The sequence below is a fragment of the Gregarina niphandrodes genome (genome assembly GCF_000223845.1).
Source record: "Gregarina niphandrodes unplaced genomic scaffold scaffold00036, whole genome shotgun sequence".
In the NCBI taxonomy this organism is placed as follows: domain Eukaryota; phylum Apicomplexa; class Conoidasida; order Eugregarinorida; family Gregarinidae; genus Gregarina; species Gregarina niphandrodes.
This window is the reverse complement of record NW_011645805.1, coordinates 14,419-38,358: the sequence shown is the minus strand read 5'-3', so window position 1 is coordinate 38,358 and position 23,940 is coordinate 14,419. Positions and strand designations below refer to the sequence as shown.

General features: G+C 52.7%; 15 protein-coding genes across 15 annotated transcripts; 9 read left to right on the top strand and 6 right to left on the bottom strand.

Moving 5' to 3' along the window:
- Positions 1-64: 64 nt before the first annotated feature.
- Positions 65-287, top strand: GNI_135770 (hypothetical protein; the record flags this gene model as incomplete). Its single annotated transcript, XM_011134097.1, has 2 exons — positions 65-227; positions 268-287. 2 exons carry the CDS (start codon positions 65-67, stop codon positions 285-287), a joined length of 183 nt encoding a protein of 60 aa, XP_011132399.1.
- Positions 288-392: 105 nt separating this feature from the next.
- On the bottom strand, positions 393-656 carry GNI_135760 (putative transmembrane protein; the record flags this gene model as incomplete). Its single annotated transcript, XM_011134096.1, has 1 exon — positions 393-656. The coding sequence occupies one exon, from the start codon at positions 654-656 to the stop codon at positions 393-395; it is 264 nt and encodes an 87-aa protein (XP_011132398.1).
- A 605-nt stretch (positions 657-1,261) lies between these two features.
- GNI_135750 (hypothetical protein) lies at positions 1,262-2,812 on the top strand (the record flags this gene model as incomplete). The annotated part of the gene is made up of 1 exon (XM_011134095.1): positions 1,262-2,812. One exon carries the CDS (start codon positions 1,262-1,264, stop codon positions 2,810-2,812), a length of 1,551 nt encoding a protein of 516 aa, XP_011132397.1.
- A 272-nt stretch (positions 2,813-3,084) lies between these two features.
- GNI_135740 (TPR repeat protein) lies at positions 3,085-4,260 on the top strand (the record flags this gene model as incomplete). The annotated part of the gene is made up of 1 exon (XM_011134094.1): positions 3,085-4,260. The coding sequence occupies one exon, from the start codon at positions 3,085-3,087 to the stop codon at positions 4,258-4,260; it is 1,176 nt and encodes a 391-aa protein (XP_011132396.1).
- Positions 4,261-4,331: 71 nt separating this feature from the next.
- Positions 4,332-5,906, top strand: GNI_135730 (hypothetical protein; the record flags this gene model as incomplete). Its single annotated transcript, XM_011134093.1, has 1 exon — positions 4,332-5,906. One exon carries the CDS (start codon positions 4,332-4,334, stop codon positions 5,904-5,906), a length of 1,575 nt encoding a protein of 524 aa, XP_011132395.1.
- Positions 5,907-6,323: 417 nt separating this feature from the next.
- Positions 6,324-7,514, bottom strand: GNI_135720 (ring finger protein; the record flags this gene model as incomplete). Its single annotated transcript, XM_011134092.1, has 1 exon — positions 6,324-7,514. One exon carries the CDS (start codon positions 7,512-7,514, stop codon positions 6,324-6,326), a length of 1,191 nt encoding a protein of 396 aa, XP_011132394.1.
- A 1,287-nt stretch (positions 7,515-8,801) lies between these two features.
- Positions 8,802-9,518, top strand: GNI_135710 (hypothetical protein; the record flags this gene model as incomplete). Its single annotated transcript, XM_011134091.1, has 2 exons — positions 8,802-8,834; positions 8,898-9,518. The coding sequence occupies 2 exons, from the start codon at positions 8,802-8,804 to the stop codon at positions 9,516-9,518; spliced, it is 654 nt and encodes a 217-aa protein (XP_011132393.1).
- An 85-nt stretch (positions 9,519-9,603) lies between these two features.
- On the bottom strand, positions 9,604-12,441 carry GNI_135700 (putative transmembrane protein; the record flags this gene model as incomplete). The annotated part of the gene is made up of 1 exon (XM_011134090.1): positions 9,604-12,441. One exon carries the CDS (start codon positions 12,439-12,441, stop codon positions 9,604-9,606), a length of 2,838 nt encoding a protein of 945 aa, XP_011132392.1.
- Positions 12,442-13,398: 957 nt separating this feature from the next.
- GNI_135690 (hypothetical protein) lies at positions 13,399-14,020 on the bottom strand (the record flags this gene model as incomplete). Its single annotated transcript, XM_011134089.1, has 2 exons — positions 13,399-13,454; positions 13,513-14,020. The coding sequence occupies 2 exons, from the start codon at positions 14,018-14,020 to the stop codon at positions 13,399-13,401; spliced, it is 564 nt and encodes a 187-aa protein (XP_011132391.1).
- Positions 14,021-14,172: 152 nt separating this feature from the next.
- Positions 14,173-14,898, top strand: GNI_135680 (Sec1 family protein; the record flags this gene model as incomplete). Its single annotated transcript, XM_011134088.1, has 1 exon — positions 14,173-14,898. One exon carries the CDS (start codon positions 14,173-14,175, stop codon positions 14,896-14,898), a length of 726 nt encoding a protein of 241 aa, XP_011132390.1.
- A 554-nt stretch (positions 14,899-15,452) lies between these two features.
- GNI_135670 (Sec1 family protein) lies at positions 15,453-17,056 on the top strand (the record flags this gene model as incomplete). The annotated part of the gene is made up of 3 exons (XM_011134087.1): positions 15,453-15,477; positions 15,534-16,595; positions 16,812-17,056. The coding sequence occupies 3 exons, from the start codon at positions 15,453-15,455 to the stop codon at positions 17,054-17,056; spliced, it is 1,332 nt and encodes a 443-aa protein (XP_011132389.1).
- A 35-nt stretch (positions 17,057-17,091) lies between these two features.
- On the bottom strand, positions 17,092-17,847 carry GNI_135660 (hypothetical protein; the record flags this gene model as incomplete). Its single annotated transcript, XM_011134086.1, has 1 exon — positions 17,092-17,847. One exon carries the CDS (start codon positions 17,845-17,847, stop codon positions 17,092-17,094), a length of 756 nt encoding a protein of 251 aa, XP_011132388.1.
- Positions 17,848-18,536: 689 nt separating this feature from the next.
- Positions 18,537-20,081, bottom strand: GNI_135650 (glycosyltransferase family 2 protein; the record flags this gene model as incomplete). Its single annotated transcript, XM_011134085.1, has 1 exon — positions 18,537-20,081. One exon carries the CDS (start codon positions 20,079-20,081, stop codon positions 18,537-18,539), a length of 1,545 nt encoding a protein of 514 aa, XP_011132387.1.
- A 180-nt stretch (positions 20,082-20,261) lies between these two features.
- GNI_135640 (MJ0570-related domain protein) lies at positions 20,262-22,812 on the top strand (the record flags this gene model as incomplete). Its single annotated transcript, XM_011134084.1, has 3 exons — positions 20,262-22,048; positions 22,153-22,218; positions 22,329-22,812. The coding sequence occupies 3 exons, from the start codon at positions 20,262-20,264 to the stop codon at positions 22,810-22,812; spliced, it is 2,337 nt and encodes a 778-aa protein (XP_011132386.1).
- A 132-nt stretch (positions 22,813-22,944) lies between these two features.
- GNI_135630 (hypothetical protein) lies at positions 22,945-23,847 on the top strand (the record flags this gene model as incomplete). Its single annotated transcript, XM_011134083.1, has 1 exon — positions 22,945-23,847. One exon carries the CDS (start codon positions 22,945-22,947, stop codon positions 23,845-23,847), a length of 903 nt encoding a protein of 300 aa, XP_011132385.1.
- Between the last annotated feature and the right edge of the window lie 93 nt (positions 23,848-23,940).

The following is a 23,940-nucleotide window of genomic DNA, read 5'->3' as shown; positions in this document are numbered from 1 at the left end:
CTTATTACCCAAATAAAGATCGCCAAGGACATTATACGAGCAAAGGGCAACCTCTTCAATGATGATGGGAAAGGCGAGGGCTGTTTGCGGCACTATAGAAGATGTAACAGATGAGTTGGACCAGCTCGATGTAGACCATGCAGACGTGGTAGTTGCCCAATCATTCAATCTTAGTCGAGTATTATTAGTCCATGTATTGAAGAAATCCATTGCACGACCGACGCCTAGTCGGATCCCTTCTGGATTGATCGAGCTCTTCTCTCGTAGCAAGAATGAGAATCGGTTAATTCAGGTTGTTTACCAGGAAATCGCAAATGCCAAGATCTCTCTGGCTGTCTTGATCAAAAAAGAAAACTACTACTTCGACCAAATAGCATCCGTTACCAACAGTCTTAAAATGTATATTGACCGCTACTATAACGTAAACCACCCACTATACCCGTCTCCACCACTATACCCGTCTCCACCACTATAACCGTCTCCACCACTATAACCGTCTCCACCACTATACCCGTCTCCACCACTATACCCGTCTCCACCACTATACCCGTCTCCACCACTATAACCGTCTCCACCACTATAACCGTCTCCACCACTATAACCGTCTCCACCAATATACCCGCTATGCTTATAACACCCCACGCCACTAAACGCATACTGACTGAACCGACCGTAGGTAATTTATTCGCAAGGGGCGTTAAGTTGGGTCGATTCGTTCCTGGTCTTCCAAGAAGTTCTTTACAAACACCGGCGAGAGGCGGTTGCGATTTACAGCAATTTTGAGCGAGAAGTTCTCTCCAAGATTTCGACTGTGTCCTTGGCTCTGTTGCACCCCGTAGTAAACGAGTGTTTACAAATATTTGCAAACGCTAATAGCGTGCTGAAGTCGTTGGCTAAGAGACGGCGGGCTGTCTTCACGAGTAATACAGGGGGAATGGATCAAGTGCCGACTCCGGCGGAAGTTTTGACGCAATTGCAACGGCGAAAGGAAGAACTCCGCATCGATCTGGAGCTTCCTGATTCGTCAGAGCTTATTCTTAACATATCGTCGAATCCCCCTACAACGTCGAATCCCCCTACAACGTCGAATCCCCCTACAACGTCGAATCCCCCTACAACGTCGAATCCCCCCACGGGCGAATTCTCGGAAAATGTTTCGTCAGGAGCATCGACTGGCTGGATAAACTTGGACCAAGTGTCTAGGGCTCTGACTCAGGTCTACGCGTTGTACATCCGACGTGCTTGGGATAGCTCGTTGGCCATGGACGATTGCGGAGTTGTAGGGGAAGAAGAGTTGGTATGTGCGCGAGATGGCGGTAGCACTTTGGTCGATGACATTTTTTACGTCCTGAAAGAGGCGACGCAGCAAATGCTTTCCCTTCGTGCGCCGGATACTCTGACGTCCTTCTTCGCCGCTGTTGAAGAGGTCCTGGCGGATATTCCCCGCGTTCTTGGTCGTCATTGCGAACTGGCACTCTCCCTCTACTTCGGAGTCTGGACAAGACCCGAAGGAACCAAGTGCTACTCGCGAGTCACCAAACAGAAACTGCTCCAAGCAAGTCAAGGCAGCGACAAACTCACTACACAAATCTCTCTGCCTCACGCTCTCATGGGCACCTACCTTATCAATCAGTATCTCGACCAAGTCCGAGACAAGATACGCGCCGGTCAAATGACCTGCCAGGCCACAAGCCAGACCATCAGCCAGACCACCGGCGACTACGCTCAAGGCGGCGGCGCTCAAGACGGCGGCGCTCAAGACGGCGGCGTTCAAGGGCGCACTCTGTCATCTAAAGACTCTTTACCTGCTACGAAAGACTTGTTAACTTCGAAAGACTCTTTGGCTGGCAAGGACGTTATCGCCACGGCTCCATTCACTCAGGACAACCCATCGGTAGCCCCGACGGTAGCCCCGACGGTAGCCCCGACGGTAGCCCCGACGGTAGCCCCGACGGTAGCCCCGACGGTAGGCCCGACGGTAGCCCCGACGGTAGCCCCGACGGTAGCCCCGACGGTAGACTTGTCGCTGATTCGGGGGATCTATTGGGACAGTTACGACTCAGCGGTACGGGCGGTGGCGGGTCGGACGTACAGTGCGTTTTTGGAACCGTTGTTCAGCGAGGCGCCCTTCAATTGGGAAGCGGCGGCAGTAAACACGGAGCGCGAAGACGTGTTGGTGCAGCGGTTGGAGGAATTGCGTGGTTACATGGTGCTGGTCTGGGCACCGGCTGTGGCTGCAGACCTGGTGTACCGACTGGTAGAGTGTGTGGCGGTACGTTTGGTGCAGATGCTGCTGGAGCGCATTTCCTTAAGCCCAGGCGCAGACGGCAAGGCGGCATCAGGAGTTAATGCAGGTGCAGACATGGTTACCAATGGACGGACGGAGAACAGCTCCTTGGTCAGCTACTTCAAAGATTTCAAGGCCAGCACGGTGGTTAGTACGGAGAATAGCCAGACGACCGGCATCACATGTTCTGGTGCCTTGGAATTTGACTCACTCGCTCGCCATCTCATCGACTGGACTGCCGAGGCTCTGCCCACTGGACCCGGCACTGGGCCGTTGGATGGTCGACCACCCTCCATCCGAGACATGTTTACGGAACTCGTCGAAATGTGCGAACTACTCACCGTCGAATCCGCCGCCGAAGTCTTCGACCTCTGCACTTCTACCAAATGGACCGCACTCACACAAGACGTCGCTACACGCATCCTGAACGCTCGCAAAATCGACCTGAAAATGGCCGACCAACTACAAATGGTTCTAGCCTCCCTGGCTACGCACCCCACTTTCAGCACTGGCCCAGACAAGTGAATTTACAAGGACTGGGAATAGCTGGCTGTGTGCGACCCTTGGAGCGGACTGACGACCACACTCGGAGCTGACCACAAGGCCAGACTCAATAGCTGGCCGCCGGTGAGCGCTTTGTACGCCAGACAAGTTCTTTAGTTGATGTCGGATTGGACCCTCCTCGATTCGACTAACCCAGAATCAACCAGACTCACGTTTTGACTCAACCAGATTCAGATGTGTTTTGACTTGGGGTAGTTCGGCGCGTCTGGATGGAAAGGGTGATTTTTTTTTCCATGCGGGAGGAGGAGGACGAATTGCCTTTCACGAAGGAGGAGTTGGACTCCTTGAAGGGTCTGCATTCGGATTTTTGGGACCAGGAGGACCACACACAGCACGCATTGTTTCGGGACTGTTTGCCGGCGAACGTGGAGGATGACCCGACGTTGGCGGCGCTGCAGCAGATAAATGAGGGTGTATTGCAATGTCCGGCGGACGTGTTGGCGCACTGGAAGGCGGTGGGTAACGCGCATTTTGCTGATGGACCGTCGTTACCTCAACGTTACCGGGATGCAATCGACGCCTACACTAAGGCCCTGGCGGCCGACGGCCAAGTGGTGGCGGTTCCACGGCAGGATAAGCCATTTAGCGAGTCACGGAGCCCATTGAACAAGGAGAAGGCGCGCGTCCTCTGTAACCGCGCCGTGTGTCATTACCGCCTTGGCAAATACAACGAGGCGCTCGAAGACGCGCAGGAGGCCGTCAAAAAAGACCCCGAATTCGTCAAGGGATACTTCCACGCCGGCCGAGCCTGCGTCGCCCTTGGCGTCTACTCCCGTGGCTTAAGCGTAGTCGACCAGGGTATCAAGTCTATAACCCAGCTTGCTGACCAGAACACAGCAGTCAACGGGTCGACAGACGATGTCGCGGGGTCAGGAGGCCAGTGGCAGGTCGACATAAAGTGTTTGAAGACGTTGCGTATGGACATCGAGAAGTTGGTGGCGAAGCATGAATCGAAGCGTGCGGTGATCAAGGCGAAGGAAGCCGCGGGCCGCGAGCACTTGGAGAGGGTGTTACGTGCGCGTGGTATAAGCTGGGTGCCTGAAGCAGTGTATGACGTGCCGTTAGCTCTGCCGTCACTTACCGAGAATAACTTGGTGGCGTGGTCGATCCTCTTTTTAGTTGATGAGTTCGGCACCTGCGAGGCAATCGACCAAGTCGAGGAGAGTGCACGGTTACAGGACGTCTATGATGTCTTGTTCGCGAAACCGTTCCCCTGGGATGCAAACGCCGCTTACTCACCCCAGACCATCGTCACGTATCTCGCACTCGCACTCGAACCTCAGGAAGAGTTCGAGTTCGTACCGAATGACACACCCATCTGCCAACTTGTTTCGCGCTCCAAAAAGATCAACAAGTTCCTCGTCTGCAAACTCACCACTGCACAACCTAACGCCACGTCCTCAGTCTGACTCCCACCCGGCTTGACCATCACCCGGCCACCAGGCCGTCCGGATTCGGCGCCACCCCACTTCCGTCATGCATGGGCGACGGAATGAGCAGCGAACGTATGTCGAGTCGACAACCGGGCGCGGAAAGACCTCAGCGTGGTGTAGAATGGCGACGTGAGGTGAGTCGGACACACGAGCGACGGCGAGTGCGTGCCCTGAAGCGTTTTGCGCGTGCAGTTGCGCCGTCTCCGGCACCCTCGGTATTTGCGCGAGTGCTTGAAACCTGTCAGCTCATCTACTATAACGCCTGTCTGCCGGCAGGGGTAAGAGCCGAGCTTGAAGAACTCGTGACGCCCCCCAGCCCCGGTGCCACACCTTCCGACATAACCGTCGGAGCGACGCCCGGTTCTGAAGTGGAGCAGGGTTGCATGGACTGGTTGCGAAGTTGTTGTGGTCTTCTCCGTGTATCGTCTGATGCAGACGCGCTCTCCGGAGACCCTCTCCTTTCGTCCCGCACCGTCCGTGTGCGGAAACTGCCAACCAAGAGTCTCACCAGCCGCGGACTTGGCGCCACTCGTGCGCGCAGCTGGGAAACCGTCACTGGGCAGCGAAGGGTCCACGGCGGTAGAACGGTCGTAGCCAGAACCGACTCAGCACAGGGTGCCCGATTGATGGGTCAAGCGCGCTTGGCGGATGACGAGGAGACGGCGGTCGCGGAGACGGAGTGCGACGAAGCGGACTACGACTCGGCGGCGCGCCTCGTCGCCGCTGCGCGCAGCGGGAATCGAACCGGGGCGAGTGCGGTTCGGAGTCGGCCATCCACTCGGTCCGCTATGCGGAACCACGCGGGTCGCGGCGGCCTCCAAGAAGCACCATTGGACCCAGCATCGCACGCCGCATCGGACCCTGCATTGGACCCCGACTGGTACCGACCTCTAGCACGGTTGGAAGCAGCGAGCGAGCGCACACACCGGTTATTCGCGGCATATTTGGCCACACGTATGCCGTTCGTGAACCACGAAGTCTACACACGACGCGTACCACCTTTCATCGGCGTACAGTCGACGCCACTGCTGCTGGTCGACGGCTGGCCCCATGACGGGACCTTGGAGCTCGGCTGGCACGACCTGGAAAGCGTTCTGCGTAAGATCCTGACCGGCCTCTGCGCTGCCACACTCGCTGCGCCGACAACTCTCGCTCGATACTTCCGACTCGATCTCCTCCTCGCCGCCTGGCGTCTCGAATGCCGCCGCACACGAGACACAATCCACCTCCTCCAAGCCCAGCGGCACGCCGAAAAACAAGCGGAAGATGAGACCGGTGCACTTGCCACCGTCGGAACCTGCCCCACCGGATCCACTCTCCAAGAAACCCGCGACCTAAATGCGGACCTCAATGGGGATTTGAATGGGGGCCTGAATAGGGTCCCGAATGGGGGCCTGAATGGGGAGGGCCAAGGCGGCGACGACGGCCGAGTTACGGATCGCACCACGGACCGTGAGCAAGACTCGCCCCCAGAAGACCCTCCCTCGGGAGACGCGCTCGCGCCGGAGACACTGCCCGCGCCTCACGTGGCACCGCCGCCGGGCTTTACCCCACCGCCCGGCTTCACACCGGGACCCGCCGTACGTCGACGGAGGTGGTGGCATTGGGGCACTGCCGGCTAGGACGCGCTGGTTGGAGCACGCATGCCCCGGGCAACCTTTTTCGTTCAGTCGACCGTTTGCCTTTCGACCATATACCTTTCGCACACGCCATGACCAGACACCCCATGACCACACACCCCTGCCATACATTGTCCACACACCCCATACACCCTACTCACCACATCCCATGAGTGCGGTGGGCTCAACCACGTACTGTCTGTCTCCATACACCTTCCTTCATTATACCTTCTCTTGGTCAGTAGCTATCGTTTGTTGTTGATTTGTTACTGGACATCTCCATTCAGCCTTCATTCGAAAGAAACACGTTGCACGACTAAGTCCATCTCTGGCGGTCCATCTTCTCCGATTATGGGGTCCCGATCTGGGGTGCGGTCGTATAGCTGGATCTGCACCCACATCCGAGATGCAGTTCTGGGGTCAGGTGTTGGGGGTGTTGACGGCGGGGTCCACAGCTCGTTGGCAGAGAGGGCATGTGCCGCTGGCCATGAGCCACTGATCAATGCATTGTCGGTGGTAGAAGTGGGAGCAGGAGGGGAGGAGGCGAATCACATCGTCGGCCTCGTAGGGCGAGATACAGATACTGCAGACTTCTTCCGCCAGCGCGAATGACGATGTCTCAGAAGAAGGCGACCGCTGCTCCCCTTCGTCGATGCCAGACGGAAGACGCTCAGGTTCGCCTCGCCATCGCAATGACTGCGCGCCCTCTGTGCGTTCGACCGCTGACTCGAACGCATTCTCGGACACATTCTCAGGCGGGGGCGCCAGAATTTCGTTTGAGGGAGACATCTCGCATCGGGGAAGCAGCGCCCCGTTTCGAGGAGGAGGTGCCTCCTGTGGCAATGCCTCCTGCGGCAATGCCTCCTGTGGCAATGCCTCCTGTGGCATTACCTCCAGTGGCCGCTGTTGTGGCACTGCCGCGAGTGGCGGCGGTACCTCCTGTGGCAATGCCTCCTGTGACATTGGCTCCTGTGGCATTGGCTCTTGTGGCGCCGGTGGGGTAGAATTTTTGTGAGGAGTTTGCCGCTCTACTAGTTCATTGGGTACTTGGTGAGGTGCTTGGTGAGGTGCTCGGTGAGGATCATTGTCATAACTATAAGCCCGGCTTGCTCGCGGGCGTCGATGGAGTTGGTTGTCGAGGTGGACATCGCTGGTTAGCTGGTGGTCGAGTTCTGGGAAGAGGTGTTGGTCGGTGGTTCGATCTTGAGAGGAGGTTCGATGGTTGGTGGTTCGACCCTCGACGGTGTTACTTTTTTTCGGCTGGTCTTCGGTTGGTCTTTTTCTGAGTTGTTTGGCGAGAATTGGTTTCGGCAGAAGCTTGAGCTTGTTCGAGGTAAGGCCGGCGGTACGATATCCATCCTGTCTGAATGTGGTGCCTCCGAGGCCATTGAAGATATTTCGTGTATTGGGGGAAGTGGGGAAGTGGTAGTAGAATGAGCCAATGGTGACGAAGATGCGGAAGAGTGAGAAGGAGATGACGCCAAGACAGACCTGTGAAAGGGCAGGACATCCACGACCAGATGTGAATGTCCAGAAGACTCCAAGAATGAACCAGCCGTAATTGACTAAGGAAATAGACTTGCTAAACGCCCACGCTTTGCTGCTCGTCATACGGTGAAAACCAGCTGTCATCACAGCCACTGAATGTCGACTTCTCAAGTACTGCATTCTCAAGGCAAATAGCAATCGGATGGGCAATTGCACTAACGACAACAATGAATTCGACAATAACCAAACGCGCAATGGCCGATCACAATGACCGCACTCCTCCCAATGACCACGTAAATAGTACAAACAAGGTATCGACGTACAACAACCATTTAGTACAGCCAACAGCATCACATGTCTAACACAATAACTATCAGGGGGTGGGATATATGTAGCAACTTGTTGGGGGGACAACAACATGCTGCGGGGAGGTACGGGTGTTGTTGCGGGGAGGTACGGGTGTTGTTGCGGGGAGGTACGGGTGTTGTTGCGGGGAGGTACGGGTGTTGTGTACTTGACGAATGAAATGCTAACTGCCGGGTTTTCTGCAACGATGTCCATCAATGGATCCCGGTATCGCTGCACATCTCGATCGCAGCCGAAGAATAAGTCCAACAGTGGACGTCGGCGTTGATTTGAGCTCAAAAGATGCCTTCGATCCGTCGCCAAATTCGTGGCCGAATTTGGGGACATTCGGCATAACAACTCAGAGTCTGCACGGGTCGTTGAAAGTTCTGCTGAAGCCAGCCGAATTTACGCACCGGCTGAAAGTTATTAACACACGCGTGTGCTATCAAGCACAACCACACAAAGATGTCCCAACTTTTTCCCCCCAATGCCCCACCACGCAACGCTTACTGCCGCTAGTGAAATACACACCACCAGATCAGATCCCGACGAGATCCCGACAAAATCCCGACGTCAAGCCCACATGGTAGCGCATGCCCACGCTCGTCTCCGTCTCATAATGCCGCCAAACCTCGAACCATTGCGGTCGTACCTTGCAGCGGGGTCGTCATCGGCAACACTGTACGCGACGCAACTGTAAATCCAGTGGAATACCTTTTGACCAGGTGAAGTGAGAAATGTAAAAGATGCAGCAGACAATGCACCAAGTAAGAACCACAACATTAGTAGGTCAAAGCAGTGAAAAGGAATGAAGAACAAATTGGAGTCGGGGCATCGAACTGGCCGGCGCAATTAATTAGACTGGGACACACGCAGACTAGGACACACGCGTGTGCATGTTAGGTTTTGGCGTTTGGGGAACTGACCCGCCCCGGCGAATCCTTCACCGGTCTTGGGGTCTTCTTCCGGATGATGCTCACGACGCGGTGTGCAGTCTGATTTTGGAGCTCTCATCCAACAAGGACGACAAAGTGGGTTTGGCCGCGGGGTGGTTTGACCATGATGGCGGTCGGGGGTCAGGGGGTTATGGATCAGGTGAAAGGGCGGATTAGGTGAAGGGCGGATTAGGTGAAGTTGAAATGGAGTTTCCTGTTTCAGATGTACAGTATGATGGGTGGTGGTCGAGCGTGCATGGACCTGTCCGAGCCTTTCAATGAAGACAACTGTGGTATCCTTGTGCCCGACTTGGTACGTCACGTGTTGCGAGAAGAAGAAGTCTTCGCTAAAGAGCGAGAAGGAGTTCCGGCTATGCAGCCGTGCATAGTGTACAAAAAATTTGCTTCGTTTGTGATCTACATGGTGACAGAGGCTAACGAAGAGTCTCCGTTGTTCTGTTTGGATATGCTGACAATCTTCCTTAAGGCTTTCACGGTCGTCGCTCAGGCTCGCGCAGAGGCGAGCGCCACGGCGTCGGGTTTCTTCACACCACTCGAAGCCTTAGCAGCGTCCTTCGTGCCTGAAAAGTTGTTCAGCAACCCGCCACCAGACAGCAACCCGCCACCTTACAGCAACTCGCCATCAGACAGTAGATTACGCGGATCCGCTCTCCTGGACTTGGTCGAGCACCTGCCCGCTCTACAACACGTCTGTGACTACATGTTCACTGGTGGTTGCGTCGTTACGACTAGCTTAGAGGAAATCACAGGCGACCTTAAAACCATCTTCAGCAACACCCAACGACGGAGTCCCGCCACCGCGGCTTTCCAAGCACTCTTCTAACCGTATACACTCATGAACAGACACTTATGTTCAACGAACAACACCGACACACGTGTTACCGAGGTGTGTTACCGACACACTGGTTTTAGATCTTGATTTTATTCTTTTTGAAGATGTGTCTGAGTTCTTTGGTTGACCTATGTCTTAGTTTGATTATGTAGCAGAAAGCGGTTATTAGTAAAGTAGTGAAGTAGGTGACAATGAGGTAGATCCAGCAGACCCAAAAGTTGCGTACTTTGCTATTGACAAGAGCAAGAGTGATAGTTTGTGGTATTTCTGTGATACTACTGTAATCATTTTCTTTAAAGGCATATGCGAAGATAGCTTCAGACCCCCAACGATAAGGGGATAGGATAGTCAGCCAGGCGGACCCATGGGGGTAATTGCGTTCTCGAATGAAGAAGCCAGATAGTTCAACAAAACAAACCATAAAGATTGTTGCGAATCTGATGCCACCTTGCGCAGGTAATATCTGTCCTAGGATAAGCAGATATCCGGATGTTGCCTGTATGAACAGGATAGATGTAACGAAAACGCAAAAATACGTTTCCAACGGTATTGATGCAATCAACACAAATGGAACCGTAATAAAGATGGCAGCATAGAACACTAGTATCCACGATTGACAACAGAATGAAACAAAGTATACCATTGGTCCTAACACGTTGTTCCTGATACATTGGTAGGCAAATGGTTCCAAGCTATACCACTTATTCATATTTATCATACCAAGGAAACCGCAACTGATTATTAAGAAGAACAAACTTACACCGTGGAACATACCACGTACAGCTCCATCAATCACACGCATCACTTCCTCATATAACCACTCCAGATGGAACAATGCTGTCACATTCCGCAGTCCACGAAAAAACGGCCAGTCCTCGTCATACTCTAAAAACAGACGGCGAACAGCTGCCGTTTCATCCGCTCGGGCTGTTTCGATCTTTGACTTAGATTTGAGGCTAGTAATGTACTCACGACGACGCTGCCGGTTCATTGTCCTTTTGATCTTCAGGTACTTCTCCAGCTCTGAGCCAGCCATCGGCTCTGAGGCAAGCTTGGACATGCCTTCCGACGCAAGCTTGGACCTGTGTTTGTTCCCAAGCTCGGGCACGGGTGGCACCCACGTCTGGGACAGAGTCGCCTCAGTTGTCGGAATTTCTATCTGCGGGATAGTATACTGGACGACTGATGGTTTATGCGGATCGTCGACAGGCAGCTTCGGTATCAACAGCGGGAACTGTGGCAGGCCGGCACATCGGAGAACCGACTGAATGCGGTAGGGGTACGAGTTGGCTAAGCAAAGATAAAACATTAGGGCGCTGTTCATCTTCGTTTGACAGAACCACGCCTTATCCCATGACCAATCGTTTAGACCACTATCCAACATTTCAAAGAGCGTTATCACCTCCGTCGTGATCCAGGGAACCGTGAATAGACGAAAATTTGATGCATCCCAATCGACGTCATCATCTGACACCACCAAGTCTGACATGATCGATTCCGAAAGTACTGATGAGTCGAGATCATCTTGTAACAGATCGTTCTTCGAGGCAGCACTTGATCGCAGAGTCTTCCGTCGCACAGTCTTCCGTCGCAGCGGCGTCTTTTCGTCAACAGCTGATTTTCGTCCCCCAATGGTGGTCGTCGTTTGTCCCGTGGCTGAAGACATGTCCGTTGGGACCCCGGCGGCCTGGACACCTGTCTGTGCCCCGGCAGATTCGAAGTCAAACATATTTGGTGGCTGTTGGATTATGGGACTTTCGTAAACATTGTTCATCCAAGATGTTACATGTCGTACAGGTACCCACCATTCATGAATGTTGGGCTCGTATGGTGGTACCTCAAACTCTGTTGCGAACGTATCCAGATTGTCTCGCACACACTGGATTAAACGGTGCATTACTTTATACGTCGGCTTGTAAAAAACCAACGCTTCGATTATGTCAATGGTACCATTGTACGAAGGTCCATACTTCAAATACTTGTCAATGGGGTTCAAAGGACACCCCTTTGCCTCCCCCATCTCGACATCCATCACCACTTCCGCTTGTCGTTCGAACACTTCCTCTTGGCGTTCGAACACTTCCACTTCCGCTTGTCGTTCGAACACCTCCGCTGCGCTGCCCAAGTCATCATTGAGTCTAGGTCCAACCCTCGTGCCGTCAGCCCCAGTCGCCTCCACAAAGACGTTGGTGTCTCCGTCTGACGCGGTGGGCACCCACAAGAGACCTTCGGCACCAAAATTGTCCGCACCAAAATTGTCGCCGAACAGACGCTCTGAGTCACTATCAGCATGCACGCGGTTGTTGGCGTACGTGCTCTGGCCAGCGCGTGGACTCCGGTTCCTTACGTCGCTCGACCGCAGTTGATTTAACCACAGTTGATTTGACGGCAGTTGGCTTGGTAGATTACCAAGGTCGTCGACTTGTTCATTGTTAATATTTGCTCGGTTTTCTTTACTGACGTTCGTGTCCGGCGGGACCAAGAGCCAAATGTTCTCCAAAGTTTTGAAGTCGACAGAGTCGAAGAGAGTGATTGGGACAACATCTTTGCTTTGGAGATTGGGTGAGTGTTCGTAAGACACATTGCGTTCGTAGTCTCTGCGTAGAATGGCGCCGAGAAAACATCCATGAAAGATGAAGAGTAACGGTAGGAGAAGTAACATTCGCTTTCGGTCCGCCCATTCTGATTGGCACATCATGCTGATGAAAAACTTGGCCTTCGATATCCCATGCCAGGCGCGTACCGATTTGAGAGAATCTGCGTGACGGTTGGAAGACCGAACTTTTAAGCCCAAGGTCTCACCCCCTACAGCCGTCTCGCCGCTCCGGATCTCCTCAGACCACCCAGGATGTCTCTTATCTAGTTCGTGGATGCTGTAGAAGATGATCCCCGCATCATCCAAATATTCGGGCATGTCCTGCCGTCGCTTCGTACCATGACTGGACCCGGGTCCTTGACTGGACCCGGACCCTTGACTGGACCCGGACCCTTGACTGGACCCCGGTCCTTGACTGGACCCCGGTCCTTGACTGGACCCGGATCCTTGACTGGACCCCGGTCCTTGACTGAACCCATGTGTATGACTCGATCTACGTCCATGACTCGATCCAAGTGTAAGACTGTACTCCTCTTCAAGGAACGTGTTATTGTCGCCGCCATTGCTTGAGCACGATGGACTGACGTGTATGTGCAGCGGGTCAGACTGTTGAGAAGAGCACAGATGGGAGGAGGAGAGCTGGGAAGAGGACAGCCGGGATGGAGACAACTCGGTGTCGGATGCGGAGTAGCTTGAGGAGCTTGATGCGCTGGAGATGGCTGGGACGTTGCTACTGCCCATGTCTTGCATGAAAAAAGCGGGTGTGGTCATGGAGGAAGCGTCTTGCACGCTGTAGCCAGCTTCGAGTGCACTACGTTCGAGTGCACTACGCTCGAGTGCACTACGACCTGTTCCATGTTGTAGACCTGTTCCATGTTGTAGACCTGTTCCATGTTGTAGACCTGTTCCATGGTGTAGACCTGTTCCATGTTGTAGACCTGTTCCATGTTGTAGACCTGTTCCATGTTGTAGACCTGTTCCATGTTGTAGACCTGTTCCATGTTGTAGACCTGTTCCATGGTGTAGACCTGTTCCATGTTGTAGACCTGTTCCATGTTGTAGACCTGTTCCATGTTGTAGACCTGGTTCCATGTTGTAGACCTGTTCCATGTTGTAGACCTGTTCCATGTTGTAGACCTGTTCCATGTTGTAGACCTGTTCCATGTTGTAGACCTGTTTTGTGTTGTGGTGTTGGGGTTCTGTCATCTTGTGTTGTGCCTTCTAGTAGGTTGTGGGTTGTCTTGCTTCGTCTATTATCAGAGTTTTGTAGATAGTTTAGGAAGTAAGATAAAGCTCGGTGGCAGGGTCCTTGGTATACGATGGAGAGTCGGCTCATAATGATGAGATGATCGAGCATGCTCCATACAGTTGGGGTTGGTGAGTGGATACTGAAAACGATAGAGCGAACATACTTGCCATGTTGTATGAGTGTTTTAAAAGCGTCAACAACAAGGACAGCTGCGCCTGTATCTAGACTTGAGAGTGGTTCATCAATAAGTAAACGTTGTATAGGACATGATGCGCTTGCAATGACAAAACCAATGTGTGTGCGCGCGCGTTGTCCTTGAGATATAGTAGTCTCATCTTTATCACTAGCTACCAAATAATTCTTACATTGATCAAGTCCTAATAACCATATTATCTCAGAACATTTCCGTAAACAATTCTTAGCACCAGATAGACGACAACCATTCATCAGATATTCAAACACTGTTAAACCAGGTAAGAACTCACTTGAATTCGCAGCCAAACGTACCTCCTCATTTAACCCACTACCTACACGTTCGAAGGCACGCAACAATGTAGTCTTCCCACTACCCGTCAAACCCAAAACCCCTGTCAAACCACCTACTTCTAACTCCGCTAAACTCTCGTATGCCGCATAGTAATCATCCATAACAAAGTTCGCACACGTGCGATTAAAAACACACACCCGACCAATCGACCCACAAACCAAGCGAGGAAAAAGAACGAATTAACCCACAAACCAGGGGAGAGGGAGAGGGAGAGGGAGAGGGGGAGGGTCAGAAATTAATTTTGCGTGTAGGGATGATAGCTGGAAGTGTTTCACCAGTCACTGTGTCAGTTCCGTTCGATGTAGAGGAGGCGACACGGAGTAGTCTGGTGTCTGTGTTACGTTCTGAAGGTGTGTGGAAGGTTCTTATATTGGATGAACGTTCTCAAAGTGTTATAGCACCGTTATTAAAAGTTGGGCAATTAAGGCAATTTGGTGTGACCCTGGTGCTTAGTATTGATAATACAGATAGGACACCAATACCTGATACGATGGCAGTATATATTGTGCAACCTTCTGAACATAATCTTGATGTACTATTACGAGATATAAGTCGTCGTATGTATGCTAAGTATAACCTACAATTCATTGATCGAATTTCGGATAATACACTACAAGATCTAGCTCAGAAAGCTTCTAAAATAATTCCATTACCATTATTTCCAGCTGTTGTGGAACGTTTCATAAACTTTGTACCTATTGACGCTTTCAAATTCTCACTAGAATTACCAGACACATTCAAGAATATCTATGACCCCAAAAGCAAAGATGTAACCATCGTGCAAACTATTGACCATATCGTAGCCGGACTTATCTGTGTACTCAAAACACTAGGCGTACGACCAATTATTAAACTACCTAAGAATCCAAGCTCCCCCGCCAGAACTGTTGGCATCAAACTTTGCGAACAACTCAAAGAGCTACACTCTACATATGGAGATCGCTTCATTTCATTCGCAGGTAACATAAACTACACCTAACCTACCACCCGACCTAACCTACCACCCGACCCAAACACACGTCAGCTGTCGCACACGTGTGCGACGCGTCATGTGTGCGACGCGTCATGTGTGCGACCCCGGATTTGTGAAATTAAAATTCCACCCATAATTTACCAATGGACCCGTTGCGGGGACTCGGAATCACGTCGGGCAAGGGTGTGGATTCAGAAAGAACTCCGGTCTTGTCGTTTCCGGAGGCGATGGGAATATACTGGCGGTGCTTGACTGTGGCTTCGCTAGAGAACTACCATCGTAAAATGATAGCCAGTGCTTACCCCAACGGTCTAATCTTGTGGACTTGTTGGTATTATTCATGGCGACATTTGGCCTCTTCACTTTGCTCATTCTACTAGCTAACGCGCACTAACTAGCTAACCTCTCCTCGGGGCCCTCCCTATGCCCCCCCTCTTGTTACCTCTCCTCCCCGTGCATGATATCCAACCCGTGCATGATATCCAACCCGTGCATGATATCCAACCCATGCATGATATCCAACCCGTGCATGATATCCAATCGTGCATGATATCCAACCCATGCATGGTATCCAACCCGTGTATGGTATCCAAATGCCCGGCACCCATTTCAATACCATTCCAATACTGTTTGCTTCATAGAGAGTCGGAACCGACGGCCTACTATATTACTGACCGACCGAAGTTTTGATTACTATAGTCCTTTGTGCCATACTTGGACATACGAGTCATTGTTGCATGATTGCTTTGGGATTCATTTGAACCAAGTTGTTGTGAACGGACAAAAGAGCGAGCTTAGCCCAACCACAGACCAGTTTTGGGCGGACCACCGGGGGTCGAGTTATCCTGAGGTTGCCGAGGCAACGGCTCAGTTACTTAATGAGTTTAAAGCGAAGATTGCTTCGGTGAATCGGACTACAAATCCGGATGCCGGAGCGGAGACAATGTCAGGACTAAATGCGGCTATCGAAAACGCTCCGAATGTAATTAATTTGAAGGATTCATTAGATTTGCACACGCGTGTGGCGCAAGAATTATATAATGTATTGCTGAAAAGGGATCTCCCAGACTTTTATAATTTGGAGACTGATATGTTGGAGTCAGGATGGAGTCAGGGACCGTATAACATGAAGCAGGTTCGTGATCTTTTGGAAAAAGGTGACGACGATGATAAGCAGCGCTTGATACTTTGCTCCCATTTGTTGCTCAAGGACCGGGTCCCACCAGAGGAGATAAACAGCCTTTGCCATCTTTTGCCGCCGCCGGACGCTGGAACAGGTCGGCAAGCTGGCATTTTGCCGGCTCTTAAATTCCTGCGTCATCATGATACGATGCTGCAGATGAGCGCTACAAACACGTACGAATCTCTGTCCAATACGCAGCAGCCGGAAGTGGGTCGAGAGCCCGTTGTACCTGGTCCAGGCACTTTCGGAGGAACCGCAATGAACGTAGCCAAGGGAATTTTATGGCAGGGTATCAAGCAAGTAATGCAACTAAAGCACCAACCCAAGATTGTTAGTTTGGTGGAAGGTCTTGTGGATCAATCAAAGAAGTCCGTAATCGTATCTCAGTACGATCGATATGATCCTCTTGGTGTTGCTGGTGATGTTAAACAGACGGGGGTTAGCCAGGCTATTGTGTTCGTTGTCGGTGGTGGGAGTTATGCTGAAGCTGATGCTTGCGCTAAGTGGGCCAAGAAAACAAGTAGAACTGTCCTTTATGGATCGACTCATTTCCCAAGACCTACCGTTTTTTTACAAAATATGAATGACATAGGCAATGGGCTTTGAACCAATAATCATTCCAAATAACGCTACTCTCCGTAAGACCGCCATCTCTAGAGCGCGCATGTGCACACACATGTGTATGCACATGTGTGCACACACATGTGTATGCACAATCCGACTTGTATTTCTCTAGAGGAAGTACTGGGCGAGATAATTACTGCCAACCTTGTCTTTGGTGATATACCCAATGTTCCTTTGAAGGAACCAGGTGACCCGGCGATCATATCTCATGCTCTATGGACGATGCTGCAGCTGCTAGCGGTTATTGTGCTTGCTCTCTATGCATTATTGTTGTTTGTTTGGCACGTCTCTGGAAGAACGGTCGTGAGAGAATTTTATAAGTTCGAAAAAGAAAATGTTCAAATCAAATCAGATTAAATTAAATTGAAGTCTGGATGCCAACGAGAATCTGGCTAGCGAAAAAATGCTTGGTTAGTATTTCGTATTCTTCGGTGCTCTTCCAACAGCTGCTTAAAAGTCGGGTCAGTGCGTGCTTTAGACTGCAGTGTCTTGAATAGGTCCGGGTCGTAGTCGCAGCATACGGTTCGGGGAAAGGCGCCGCAGAGTGTCCAGTCGGCGAATTCGTCCCAGCGCAGGTTGTTGAGAGTCCATAGTCGTTGGGTTTTGTTGTTGCCTGAGTCGTCAAGTTCTGGAATGTGTTCGGGTTTGATGGTGCCATCGGGTGCCTCGTTGTGGCAGTAGGTATATGATCTTAGACGTCCCCGACTGACGGTGCCCACATAGGGGTGTGACTTGGGACAAATATTTCTACGTAACGTGGCAAGATCTTCCCAACCACACTTGCTGACCAACATTATCTTGGACCAGTCCTTGATAGTTATGACCCTCGTCTTATTGTGTCTATTACCCCTCTTGCTACCTCCTTCCTCTTCCTCATCCTCTTCCTCATCCTCTTCCTCTTCCTCATCCTCTTCCTCATCCTCTTCCTCCTCGACGTCGAAGTTAATGTAGAGAGGTCGTTTCATAGGCTTATGTCGTATCATAAATTGCTCAGAGAGTCGGTCGCCGAACGTGCGTGCAACACTTGGTTCATATTTAGCATGTGCAAATGGAATTAGGGAGAACCTTAGAAGCCAATCGGTTCTAAATTTGCCCCAGCCGGCGGCGCCTGCTCGCCATTTAGCGTCGGCGATTGTCCGCGATTCCATTGATCTTAAAATATGATGATCTAATCTTAACTCATTACTTATGTAGACTGGATGTCTTGTACCATGACCACAACTGTGGACCCAGGGTACTTGGCAACCTAACGGTTTTCCTTCGACCTCAAGTTCCACCCGTGGGTCCCATAAACTACGACGACGCGGCCAGTTGCTAGCACTTGGCTGGTCCCACATCGATCCCATCTCCCTGCCACTTAGCGCCGCTCCCATTCTTCCTATCCTTTTCTTACGTGACAGACTTCCCCACGCAGTGTCATTCAGTGCAACAGCTAATTCCGACATGTCCCCAGGACGAGGTCGTGCCCCTACCACTTCCTGCGGAAGCACGTAAGACTGTCGACCATGCCGCGCAAGGTCTGCTTCCAAATTGAAACCTTGTGGTGGGTCATACCGCAACCCTGTCCACAACAAACTCTTACCCATCGTAGTAACACCCGATGGCATCTCCCCCGGCAAACAGTAATCCGGATACAGAGTCCGGTTCTGACCAAGCCATCTCAACTTGTCCCTCACGCGGATCTCGTCAGTCAAAAATGAATTCCATGCATCCAAATGAGCTTCCAACCTGAGCACAGTTTTACCCCATGTGTGTGTCTATCACCCCATGTGTGTGTGTGTCTATCACCCCCATGTGTGTGCGGTATGGTAGGCGACTATCACCCGTATGGTGCGACTTACGTTTCGAGCATGGGTTTACATTCAGGCCAGATATTTACATGGTGTTTGGCTGCCTCAACGATTGAGTCTCCATTAAAGGCGGATAAGGTCTTGTGGGTTTGTCGTAGCAATTGAAAGGGGTAGCCTTGCCACTGAGGGTGATCGAATGTAGTGTTTTTGAATGCTTCATAGAAGGATAGGAGTGGCTGGAGTTTCTTTGGATCAGAGTCGTCCAGTTGTTCGAGGCCAGTGAGGTAGTTGATGAAGGCATTCATACGGCGCGCATCGGCCTCGATGTCTCCCTGGGGTGTGGTGTCATCACCCAGGTCGCCCGCGGGCACTGATGGGGCATAGAGGAGTTCCAGTTGGCCATTGGCTTCGTTACGGACGAGATTGACAATTGGGCTGAACCAGTACGCGTCGCCGATTCCGAAAGGCGCAGAGAAAACGTAAATGCCCGAGAGGTAACCCATTTGGTAAGACTCGGCCACGAACGAGTTCGGGTCGACATAGAGGTTTTGTAGGTAGCGTGCCAGCGTCCACTCATCTCCCGACAACTTGCCGCGGCCGTCGCCGTACCGCCGCGGATCGAACCGGCGACCTTCACGTTCCACAGCGCGCAACTTCATTTGCCATTCCGACAGACCCTGATCTTGTGGATACCGCCGCAACCACTCCTCGGAACCCAACACATCATTGTCAGCGCCATCATTGTCGCCCGCAGTACTTGTCTCCGACATATTTGTTTGCAACAACGGGATCGGGTGGATGAATTCATCCACATCAAAATGCATAATCCACTCTGTGTCATGTTTGTATTTCTCGAACGCGTGTTTAATGAGGGTCTGTTGCGTAAGACGATGGTAGTTCATCTTGCTATCAAACAGTCCCTCCACCACACCGCCTGTGCCGTCACCGCCCAGACTGCCCCCGATGGTCTTGACTTCGATTAAGTCGCCGGGGTAGCCGAGTTGCGCATAGTATTCGGGCAACAGTCTGAGCGTCTGTAGGTAGTTGGAACCAATGTCGAAGGGACTGTCGTCGATGTAGAGCACAAAGTGGTCGAAACCCTGATGGATGTGAAAGTCTAGCCATTCTAGTATGTACGGCATCTCGTTACCCACCTTGGCCACCGCAATCAAACGATATCGTGGCCGGTAGCCGATCTTGCCCGTCCCGCTCGCACTTAAGGCCGTTGCCGCCGAGGCACCGGACGCAAGTAGGTTCACTGCGTCGCACTCTCCTGGCAGCATCGGCTGCCCGTCCACTGCCGGTACACCACTCGCCAACCGCTCCAACTTTCCGTCGTCCGGCTCCACAAACGATCGGAAACCCGTGTCAAATGACATTATCGGGACTCGAACCCGCGACGTCACGCTTCGACCCACACCGAACCGAGCTACACCGCCTATGTGCGCACCCATAAAGATCTTCTCATTGATCGCACTCAACCCTTCACGCTGTGCACGCAGCGTCCAGTAACTAAACACGAACAACACACCCACCACCCCCACCACACCAAACCACTGCAACCTCCACCTTCGCAATTCCTGTCGACCCATTTAATTACACCCGCCGTTGACGAAAATGCCCAGCCCACCCATACCATCTCCACCACCCGGAGTCGCTTTTGCGTGCGTGGCACTGGCGCGCTTTCGCGTCCGTGGCACTGACACACTCCCGCGTGCGTGGCACTGGCACATACGCTCCCACCGCCTGTATCGTCACTCAGCCGGAAAAAAATGAGCACAAATGCCCTGGCGCCCCGGCGGCGGGCCATCGCGCTCATCTCGGGTGGAAAAGACAGCATCTTGGCCGCCCATCTGGCTCAAGTAGTGTTAGGGTACGAAGTTGCGGCTTTTGCGCACTTGAAGCCGAAACAAGCGAGCGGCACGGCTAAGACGGATGAGACGGACAGCTACATGTTCCAGTCGGTGGGGAGCGACGCCGTGGACTACTTGGGCGAGCACGCCTTGACCTCCCCCGCCTCCGCCTCCCCCCTGGGACGCCCGGTGGTTTACTTCTCCGCGGAGATCCAGGGGGAATCGTTACGCGTTGGAGTAGATTACGAGCCTGAGGAGGGCGATGAAGTGGAAGACATGCGGCGTCTGCTACAGCAGGTGCTGACCCAACTCAAGCGCGACGACGCGGAAACGCCAAGACCTGTGGAATACGCGGTTGTTACCGGGGCGATATGGAGTCGGTACCAGAGACATCGAGTGGAGAGTGTGTGTCGTGACCTAGGTATGCGTTCTGTGAGTCCTTTATGGTCACTTGACCAGAACCTGTACTTACTGCAGCTGCGGCGACTACGGAGAGAGTTCGAGTGCATTTTGATTAAGACAGCCTGTTTGGGGCTAGGCCGAAGACACTTGCTCAGGTCATTCGACGACGAAGAATTGGTGCGCGACCTCATGTGTCTTTACGACAAGTATGAGATCAACGTTGGCGGTGAAGGTGGCGAGTATGAAACCTTCACCACTCGTGCACCTGGCTATGGTCGCGGCGGCCTGGCCCTGGACCCGCAAGCTACCAAACGGATACAGGCCGATTTCGACACCTCTTACGCCCGGGTTCGAGTCGAACCTAGGTGCCCTATTGCACCCGCGGCGTTCGGGATACTTGCCGCGGAAAGCAGCTACCTGTCCAAAGTGAGAGCGCTATGGAACTCGGGACAGCTGGAGCTCATCGAAGCCGGCTTTGCAGCTGAGGGCCCCGGGGTAGAGATGGACGGTGGAGTGACAGAAGTGTGTGAGGTGGAGGATCCTGCGAAGGCGGAGGATCCTGCGAAGCCGTGGTTGGCGTTGCGGAAAATTAGGGTACCGAAGTGTGTAGATTCAGAACCACGTGCGAAGTTTCAGCAATTTGGTAAGCAGGGTCGCAATTGTCAGCAAGTGTCGAAGGAGTTAATAGAGTCCGATTGCATGGCCTTCCGCTTGTCTAGTGAAGAGGGTATGGTGTGGCGTCGGGACGTCTCGGTGGCGGTGTGTGACGTGTTACCGAGTGTGTGCGCGCCGATGAGTGTGTATGGACAGGTGCTTTCGGCGTTGCGAGGACTGGATAATTTTTTGGCTGCCACTGGAGATCAACCTTACAACATCCGCGCAACGCCTAGCGGTCCTTGGGCACCGGGTGGCGAGTGGTCGGTAGCTGGGTTGATAGACCGGCTCGTGGTCGGTTTGCCGCGGCTGTGTGTAGACGTGGTCAAGAGTGATGTGGCCGAATGGGTGCGTCAGTTGTGCGTGGAATACGCACGACGTAATCCTGGTAGGGATGTGCGTCGTCTAAATCTCTTCCTGCGTCTGAAAGCCTTGGACCTCGTAGCCTGTCCTCTATGTCTCGAACATGGGGCACTCTGCCAATGTCCCCAGGAAGAGCTATTACAACACAAATTCCTTCGCGCCAACCCCAAACGCGAAGTTGGTCCCAGAGAAATAGGGCCGAGCGGAGTGCTCGGTCCTGAGAAAACGGCCGTGCCCCAACGAATCACCATTCTGTTTGATCAACCTACTTTTTATGTCAACTTTTTGTAATGACCACGCCCCCGCAAGACCACCTGTTTAATCAATGCGGTCGCGGTGGAGTCATCCTCGTAGGCTACGACTCGCCCAAACTAGAATCCATTATTACTAGGGTCCATTACAGCAACAGTAAACTCGGGTCTATCGAAGAATTGTGTAGCACCAAGCTTAATGTAAGGTAGGCCCACCCATCGTTGCTGCCCGGCAAACCCTCAGTGCGATTACACCTCAGATAACCGTCGCGTCGCTACACCGTACCTAGACATCGGTATCATGGTTCTGTCTTAGTGAACCGTGTAATGAACTGGGGATCTTCTACGCCAACTCGGACATCAGTCGTCAGGAGGAGTCTACCGTCACCAAGTACGCTCCAGGCTACGGAGTATTGTCCGTCCGATGGATCTCTTATGCGTGCCAGTGGATGCCTTCATGTGTCGTGCTATGGTTCGACTGGACGTCCGTTGGTCGTCGATCATCTGGATCGTTTTCCGAGTCGGTCGCGGCGGATGAGGAGACTGTTACCAAAAGTCGGCTGTGCCAGACAAGCATCGAACGCGTGCACAAGGAACTGCATTCCCATTACCAGAATGCCGCTCCTATCATGCCCGTCATCCTCCTCTCCTCCGATCTCGACGAGAACGCGCGGCGAAGCATCTGCAAACTCATCGAGTCCTCAGTGGCACCGGTGAAGTCCCGAAATGACTACACTTCAGTCTTCGTGATATTCCACCAACAACTCACTTCCGCTACGAGACTAACCGAGTCAGACTAACTCCTCCCTCCCCCTCACCCACCCTCCCATGTAACTTCCCCTAGGCTTCGTGACGCGGCAATCGCAGCGTCTAATGACTACCTGAAAGGTCTGGAACGGCAGTACCTACGATGGTTGCCTTTGGTGCAGCCGATGCACGAGAGTGTGTCAGATGTAGCTGAGTTGTTAAAGCCGTCCTTCGGTCCGCTGAACTGCGCTGCAGCGGCGGCCTCATTGTTGCGTTTGGATCTAAAGTTGAAGGTGGCGTTCTTGCTGGAATTACGAGGTGCGTTTAACGAAGCCGTGGCGGCATACACTCAAGTCTTCAATGCCGTGTGCGACCACGAATTAATCCCGACAGAAATCCCCGTACCGCCTGACCGTGTTTTCGAACGCCCTGCTGTGGCAACTTATCTCTGTTGGAAACTCACATTGCTACTTTCCGACGGCGGTAAACGTGTGAGCAACTTTCACACACATGTCATCAAACTTCGTAAACTTTACCACACACTCATTGAGACCGATTCGGAGGCGCCGGGGTTGCCGATCCACTTGGTCACGCTGTCTGTATTTCACCGTTGCGTGGCCTCACTATTCCAGCCCAAGAAATCGACTACGGATACAAATGCATTCGAGAACCTGCAGCAGGAGCAATGGCACCAATGCCAGCTGCACCTGCAGTGCTCGCTGCAGGCTATGACACGAGTGGTGGATGCCGTGCAACGTCCCGCCTGGCAGCGACACATCCAACTACCGCCAATTACGGCCTTGGATGCCGGGTCCGGGTCCGTTTTGAAGGCTGAGCCCCCCTTGAAGGCTGAGCCCCCTTTGAAGGCTGAGCCCCCCTTGAAGGCTGAGCCCCCTTTGAAGGCTGAGCCCCCTTTGAAGGCTGAGCCCCCTTTGAAGGCTGAGCCCCCTTTGAAGGCTGAGCCCCCTTTGAAGGCTGAGCCCCCTTTGAAGGCTGAGCCCCCTTTGAAGGCTGAGCCCCCTTTGAAGGCTGAGCCCCCTTTGAAGGCTGAGCCCCCTTTGAAGGCTGAGCCCCCTTTTGAAGGCTGAGTCCCCCTTTTGAAGGCTGAGTCCCCTTTTGAAGGCTGAGCCCGCCTCATGCAATCCACCATTACAGTTGGTGAGTTCGCCCTTTTGTTGGGC